The sequence below is a fragment of the Acomys russatus genome, chromosome 16 (genome assembly GCF_903995435.1).
Source record: "Acomys russatus chromosome 16, mAcoRus1.1, whole genome shotgun sequence".
NCBI lineage: Eukaryota > Metazoa > Chordata > Mammalia > Rodentia > Muridae > Acomys > Acomys russatus.
In genome coordinates, this window is record NC_067152.1 from 14,712,124 (window position 1) to 14,720,112 (window position 7,989).

A 7,989-nucleotide genomic window follows, 5' to 3' on the forward strand; every position below is an offset into this window, starting at 1 on the left:
GCACACGAGTGAACTGGGTGGCCGTGAAGACTGAACTCACAGTGATCAATGAAGCTAAGGGGACGGAGAAAGAAGAAAAGCCAGAAAGAGATCAGTGAACCAAGAGTCAACAAAATATTACACAGTGTATTCTATCAAAATCAAAATACTGCACCAAGCCCCAAATGCAAATTAATAAAAGTGAACAATGGGGAAATGAATTATTGATTTTAAAAAAAATGGGTATTCTGATCACAATTTACAAAAAACTAAAATTTGTTGGCTCTGAAAATAAGGCTGGGTGGGGACGGCAGGAGGTAGCCAGACTCTTATTTGCCTGCTTATTATGGGCTTTGCTCTTCGGGTGCAGTGCACAGCCACCCTCACTGTGTCTGCACACTCTCTGCACCTCTTGTCACATCACAGAGAAATTTCTGGCCGCTTCAGTGCGTGATTCAGCTGACAGAAGAAAAATGTCAAGGGTGACAAGCCATAGTTCCTCCCACATTCTGTGTCCTCCATAGGATCCTCGTGCACACTGCTCAGATCTTGACAGATTGTAACATTATCGAGGTTGTCGGTTTAAGCCAGCTCAGTGAAGAAGCCGTGACACAAAGAGAGTTAAGGCAGGACATCCATGGCCAGAAGTTTAATGAGAAGATCAGAGCTCCGATACCAGACTAGGAATGCAAATCATGTATGTCCCAACACACACACACACACACACACACACACACACACACAGAGAGAGAGAGAGAGAGAGAGAGGAGAGAGAGAGAGAGAGAGAGAGAGAGAGAGAGAGAGAGAGAGAGAGAGAGAGAGAGAGAGAGGAAATGTTTAGGAGAGGAATGACACACAAAAAATGCTCAACTGGGAGAGATGCCATCACCACAAAAAAGAAGAAGAATCTATCCATAAGAGGAGAGACAAAGAGGTTATGGCTGCTCAGGGACAAGCAAGCATTTCTTGTCACTGTGGGAGTGTTAGAATACTTTTGACAAACTTTAACCACAAAGAGAACAGTTCCCTTTTCCCTACAAAGCCCATTTGCTGAGTCACTGGGACTGAAGCAACTCCAGGGGGAAGATGTGTGCATTGGCTCAGGGTTTCAGGACACAGAGTCCATCCAGGTAGGGAAGACTTGGTGGGTGAAGCGGCTTGGTCCTTGATGGCAGGAGTATGGGGCAGCGGGGACACAAGAGAGCTAAACACAATGTATTGGGTGCACCAAGAGTCAGAGAGGTCTGGAAGCGGAGATAGGCTCTAGTCTCCAAGGCCTTCACCAATAACCCATGCCAATGAGCTAGATCCTAGATCCCAAAGGTTCTACACCCTCCCAACACAGTTACCCTAGTTACCAGCTGGGACCCAAGTGTCCAAATAGCTGAGCTTATCTGAAACAGTTTTGACTCAAACCAAAACTGTTACTAAGTTTCAGGACGGATTCTTTACAAAGACAGACTATGCAAACACACCTAAGCTACGCAGAGAGAGGATGTAGATTCCAGAAAGGACAGACCACAGGCAAGTCCCTTGCCCATCCATACTCTTTTTTTTTTTTTAAACAAGCTAGCAGATGCATCCCTAGTCTCTTCAATGCTGCCTGCATCTCCTGGTTCCTGAGCGTGTAGATCATGGGGTTGAGCATGGGGGTCATGACCGTGTGGCTGATGGACACAGCCTTGTCCATGGGGAAGGGGGTGAAGGGCCGGGCATACAGATAAATGCTTGGAATGAAGATCATGGACACCACGATGATGTGGGTGGTGCAGGTGGAAGCCGCCTTCCTCCTCGCCTCCCCCGAGTGGGACCTCAGCATCACCAGGACGACCAAGTAAGAGATGAGGAGGAGAAAGAACCAGATGACATCCAGCATCCCACTGTTGGAGATCATGAGGAACTCCAGGAGGGAGGTGTCTGTGTAGGCCAGTCTCAGCACTTGGGGGACATCACAGAAGAAGTTATCCAGGACATTGGGGCCACAGAAGGGCAGTGGGAGCATCAGAGACAGCTGGACAATGGAATGGGCAAAGCCTCCTATCCATGCTGTCACCACCAGTCCCAGACGGTGTTGAGTGTTCATGATGGTGACATAGTGGAGGGGCCGTGAGATGGCTACCAAGCGGTCATAGGCCATCACTGAGAGGAAGAAGACCATGGCCCCTCCCAGGAAGTGGAAGAAGAAGACCTGAGCCATGCAGCCTCGGTAGGAGATGGTCTTCTCCTCAGATAGAGGAAGTTCAGCAGCATCTTGGGGGCAGTGACCGAGGAGAAGCAGAGGTCTAAGACAGTGAGATTGTGGAGCTGGAAGTACATAGGTGTGTGGAGCCTGGGATCCGAGGTCACCGTCACTATGATGAGGAGGTTTCCCACCACAGTGGTGCTGTAGACAAACAGGAACACCAGAAACAAGAAGAGTTGAAGTTCAGGAGTCTGTGAGAGCCCCAGGAAGATGAACTCTGACACCCACGTGAGGTTCCCTGGGTCCATGGTGTCCTCTGCATACACCTAAAGGAAGTGGCTGACAGATCCAAATGCAGGAAGTAATTGTTTGCCCTATTCATATGCAGGGGCTCAGGCTGAGTTGTTCGTGTCTGTACGATGGGCGTCCTCATGTGAAAACAGTGATGCTGCCCACAGCCTTGTCTCTGAAGACACAACTAGGCTCTGGAGTGTACATTCATGAGTTATCTGAAAGCTGTCCCTCCCAAGATGAGAAGACAAACTGAGATGCTCTAGGATAAATTTCAGGTGTTCCTTTTTTTTTTTCTTTTCAGCGTTAACGAGGAATAACTGACTTGTTTGGGATTTCAGTTCTGACAGGTGCAGCTGGGAGTAAGAAAGCCTTTCTTAAAAAAAATAAAAAATAATAAAAATAAAATAAAAAAAGAAAGCCTTTCTTGCCTGAGTTTTCTGTTGGATTGAGTAAAGAATGACACATTTGAAATCCTTACACCTCTGTGTCCCAGGGTAGTTCTTGTCCCCGCCTCTCTATTCCAGTCTTTAGATTTTTGTGCTTGTTTTCACACAGCATTAACACTGGCAAAATAGTAGCAGACTTCCCTGTGTCTGTGTTTTTACTGTACAAGTCACAAGCTCTTGGGCACATGGATCAGGTTTTCAAAATTCATTTGTTTCTAGAGGTACGCCTCCTGGTAATAGGTGATATTTATTGGGGAATCTGCTGTTGCTTGCACAGTGGGTGAATATTATACAACAGCCGGGTCCTCATATGGGTTTAATATGAGGTTGCGTCCCACTACCCAAGGCAGGAGCCTCTTGTTTGGTGAGGCTCCACAGGACAAGTGCGTAGACAGAAGTGAAATGGAGGGCAAGAGGTCCAAGCAACTGAGAGATAACGGATGAGGGCTGCTGGAAGGGACACATGAAGCTCTTCTAAGGAGATCAGTTTTACAAGCTGTCATAAAAGAAAAGAAAAGGGAAGGAGTTGGAGGCAAAGAAATGGGAGTTGATGGAGTAAAGGAAGATTACAAGGAAAGGAAGCATAATAAATAGAGCAGAAAAAAGAGTGGAAAGTGGGGGGGGGGAAAGAGTGGGCAGGGGTGGGCACAACTAGACAAGCTGGTGTAGAGCGACAGATAGAGTGGGGGTGCAAGCCCCTAATCCCCTGCTCACTCTTACTGGGTTCACTGCTCTATGGCAGTCTACCACCTTGGAGAGCACTCTCTTCCTGTCCCTCCCTTCCCTGTGTTCATGCCCCACCCCCACTTCACACAGTCGCCATCTGATTGAATGAGTCCTTCTGGACTGTGCTTGCAGTGACTGTTGAGTACCCACAGCCTAATCCTCCAACTCCTAGAGGCTACCGTGCTCTGTACATAGAATCATGGTAGAAAAACATGTTTATACATACACATGCGACTCCCTTTCAGTATTTCGTACAAGGCTATAAATGCCACCTCCATTTATGTTTGCAATCGTGTCACTAAGGACCCATTTGCTGTCTAAAGAACGGACAGTTTCCACATGGTTATTTCTACCTCCTTGATAGGAATTCCTGCTTTAAAAAACAAAAACAAACAAACAAACAAAACCAAAAAACCTATGTGAGAGAATAAATTCTTTAACTTTGGAGTTCCAAAAGCAGTTGACAAACACTCCATCATGGCACTTAGGATTGTTTCTGTTGCTTCTATTAACTACATTTTAAATACTTTAACATTGTGAAATATTTAAAATTCTTTAACATTGGTGACCTAGCAGCAGCCAAAACAACTCAGAAGTTGTTTCAACAATGTGAGCAAACTTCATGAATCAGCAATTAATAACGGAAGCTTGCTACATGCCGCTATGCAGAGAATTTCCCATTGGTTTTCCTGAAAACATGCTTCGTAGTTTTCACACGTAACCTGGGCACCTGTGGCTAATGTCACATTCTGGCTCCACCTGCAGTCTCTAGCTGGGTTCTCATCATCTCCATGTGACTTATTTACTCCCACCTACTGGCAGACATTTGCAAGGTCCTCCCCACAGCTGACCACTATGCGGGGGGAGCAAGCCCCTTTCCCTCACCTTAGGCCGAGCATGGGACTTCACGGCTTACATCTTCTTGGAGGTCCTTTGTCATGACTTCAGCTTTCTAGTCTTTGGCCGTCCTTCACATGCGCTACATGGGTGGGACCCTAGAGGAACAGGGAATGTCCCCGGGGGAGCCTATTGGACAGGGCTCAGGAGACAGAGCTGGGCTCATTACTACTGAGGCCTGCGCAGCAACATGGGACTTTTTTTTTTTTTAAAGTTTCCATATGTCCCACTGCACATGTTCTCTGAAAGATCTTCCTGGGGGACACAAAGCACCAAAAACACTGGGAATTTTAGAGATTTGTATGATATACTGACCAACTTCCAAAAGAGACTCTCTGGGAGTTTGAGAAGGATATGTGTCTTAGCCTAGTAATTTTTTTCCCCTTCAAGACAAGGTTTCTCTGTGTAGTCTTGGCTATCCTGGACTCGAGTTGTAGACCAGGCTGGCCTCATAATCACAGAAGTCAACCTGCTCTGCTGGGATTAAAGGCATGCACTGCCACACCCAGTTTAGCATATTCTTTTTTTTTTTTTTTTTTTTTTTTTTTTTGGCTTTTCCAGACAGGGTTTCTCTGTGTATCCTTGACTGTCCTGGGCTCACTTTGTAGACCACGCTGGCCTCAAACTCACAGCAATCTGCCTGCCTCTGCTTTCTGAGTGCTGGGATTAAAGGCGTGTACCACCACTGCCCGGCTAGCATAGTTATTCTTAACCTGGACAGAATTGCCTCCACGCTCAGAATTTTCTTATTTGTAAAATTGTTGAATATTTTGTTTTTTAATTTAATCATGCATTTTTAACATTTATGTTTCTGTTTGCATTCATGCACACATGCTTGTACACACACACACACACACACACACACACACACACACACCATCGTTTAAATACAGAGATTGAGGACAACTTCCAAGAGTCAGCCTTCCCCTTCCATTATGTGGGTTGTCAGGTTTCTCAGGAATAATTGCCTTTACCTGATAAACCACCTCACCGGCTCAAAGTTCTTTAATGTAATAATATATCCACTGTTGGTTTTATAAAAAGGAATGCACTAACGAGTGAGGGGAGTCATCAAGAGATATTTGGGCAAGCTGATTTATTGTAGGTAAGAGGCTTTTCCTGACAGATGATGGTGGTGCATGCCTTTAATCCCAGCACTCAGGAAGCAGAGACAGGTGGATCGCTGTGAGTTCAAGGCCAGCCTGGTCTACAAATGAGTCCAGGACAGCCAAGGCTACCACAGAGAAACCCTGTCTCAAAAAACCAAAACAGAAAACAAAACAAGAAGTCCTTTCCTTCACTGTTCACTCAGGATAACACACGTTTAGAGACATTTCGGATGTAAAGTCCTCCTAGTTAAATCTCACTCTCTGTTGCAAATGGCTAAGCGCTTTGCAAGTTTCCTCATGGCTGCCTGCATCTCCTGGTTCCTGAGCGTGTAGATCATGGGATTGAGCATGGGGGTCATGACCGTGTGGCTGATGGACACAGCCTTGTCCATGGGGAAGGGGGTGAAGGGCCGGGCATACAGATAAATGCTTGGAATGAAGATCATGGACACCACGATGATGTGGGTGGTGCAGGTGGAAGCCGCCTTCCTCCTCGCCTCCCCCGAGTGGGACCTCAGCATCACCAGGACGACCAAGTAGGAGATGAGGAGGAGAAAGAACCAGATGACATCCAGCATCCCACTGTTGGAGATCATGAGGAACTCCAGGAGGGAGGTGTCCGTGCAGGCCAGTCTCAGCACTTGGGGAACATCACAGTAGAAGTTATCCAGGACATTGGGGCCACAGAAGGGCAGTGGGAGCATCAGAGACAGCTGGACAATGGAATGGGCAAAGCCTCCGATCCATGCTGTCACCACCAGTCCCAGACAGAGCTGGGTATTCATGATGGTGACATAGTGGAGGGGCCGTGAGATGGCTACCAGGCGGTCATAGGCCATTACTGAGAGGAAGAAGACCATGGCTCCTCCCAGGAAGTGGAAGAAGAAGATCTGGGCCATGCAGCCTCGATAGGAGATGGTCTTGGTTTGGTGAAAGAAGTCCACCAGCATCTTGGGGGCAGTGACCGAGGAGAAGCAGAGGTCTATGACAGCGAGATTGCGGAGCAGGAAGTACATAGGTGTGTGGAGCCTGGGATCCGAGGTCACCGTCACTATGATGAGGAGGTTTCCCACCACAGTGGTGCTGTAGACAAACAGGAACACCAGAAACAAGAAGAGTTGAAGTTCAGGAGTCTGTGAGAGCCCCAGGAAGATGAACTCTGACACCCACGTGAGGTTCCCTGGGTCCATGGTGTCCTCTGCATACACCTAAAGGAAGTGGCTGACAGATCCAAATGCAAGAAGTAACTGTTTGCCCTCCTCATATGCAGGGGCTCAGGCTGAGTTGTTCATGTCTGTACGATGGGCGTCCTCATGTGAAGACAGTGATACTGCCCGCTGCCTTGTCTCTGAAGAACGGGTTAGTGGGTCCTGGTGCACACACTGAGGAGACAAGTGTTTTGGTGTGGCATTTGTTGGCATCACCTCTTGAGACAGGATCTGGTTATGTAGCTCAGACTGTCATCGAACTCAGGATGCTCCGTTCTCAGCCTCTTCAGTGCTGTACTGAAGGCCACACGGTACCATGCCAAGTTTGCGAGCCGCCTTAAAGCCATGCAGAAGAGTGTGCAGCCTGCCAGCCCAAATCCAAATATCAGTGGGAGGACAGTTAGTGAGTCTCTGGAGTAAATTTCAGGTTTTGTTTTCCTTGAGATGTCACCAAAAGTGGATGACTTGTTTTATTAAGATCCCAACTGGTACATCACAACCAAAAAACAAAAAAGCTCCATTTTCTCATTTTCTGTGGAATATATAGAAAGACATACATGAAGTCCCTATAACCATGCCTGGAATAGTACGCAGTACCCACTCTGCTCTGAGTGTCCCCACCTCATCATCCTCCCCTAGTCCAGTCTTTACTGGTTTGTAGCCGTTTCAACATAGTTAACACATCCCAGTGTTAGCCGACTCTTCATGTTGCCAGTGCCTCCTCGTCAACTCAAGCACATGTTCCCAGAAGATGCCCAGGACCTGACAATAGAAAGTACTTAGCATGGAGCTGTTAGTGGGGGCAGGTTGAACAAACAGTTACAGGGTGTGCAGCAGTTTCTTCTTGCCTTAGGTAGGGTTACAGTTGCTGTGATGGAACACCGTGACCAAAAGCAAATTGGGGAGGAAAAGATTTGCACGCACACACACACACACAGTTCCATGTAAAGCTCAGCATCAAAAGCAGTGAGCACAGGAACTCATGCAGGGCAGGGACGTAGAGGCAGAAGCTGATGCAAGGGCCATGGAAGGGGGTGCTACTTACTCGCTTGCTCCTCATGGCTTGCTAAGCCTGTTTTCTTATAAAACCCAGGACCTCCAGCCCAGGAGTGGCACCACACACAACGTTGGGCCCTCCCCAGTCACTA

At 47.4% G+C, this 7,989-nt stretch overlaps 2 protein-coding genes across 2 annotated transcripts; both read right to left on the reverse strand.

Annotated features, from left to right (window-relative positions):
- Window positions 1–1,459: 1,459 nt before the first annotated feature.
- On the reverse strand, window positions 1,460–2,469 carry LOC127200548 (olfactory receptor 4D2-like). The gene is given in 2 exon segments (XM_051158903.1): window positions 1,460–2,206; window positions 2,209–2,469. Coding segments are annotated over 2 exon segments (1,008 nt in total).
- A 3,418-nt stretch (window positions 2,470–5,887) lies between these two features.
- LOC127199828 (olfactory receptor 4D2) lies at window positions 5,888–6,823 on the reverse strand. Its single transcript, XM_051157815.1, has one exon. The coding sequence runs from the start codon at window positions 6,821–6,823 to the stop codon at window positions 5,888–5,890; it is 936 nt and encodes a 311-aa protein (XP_051013772.1).
- Window positions 6,824–7,989: the final 1,166 nt, after the last annotated feature.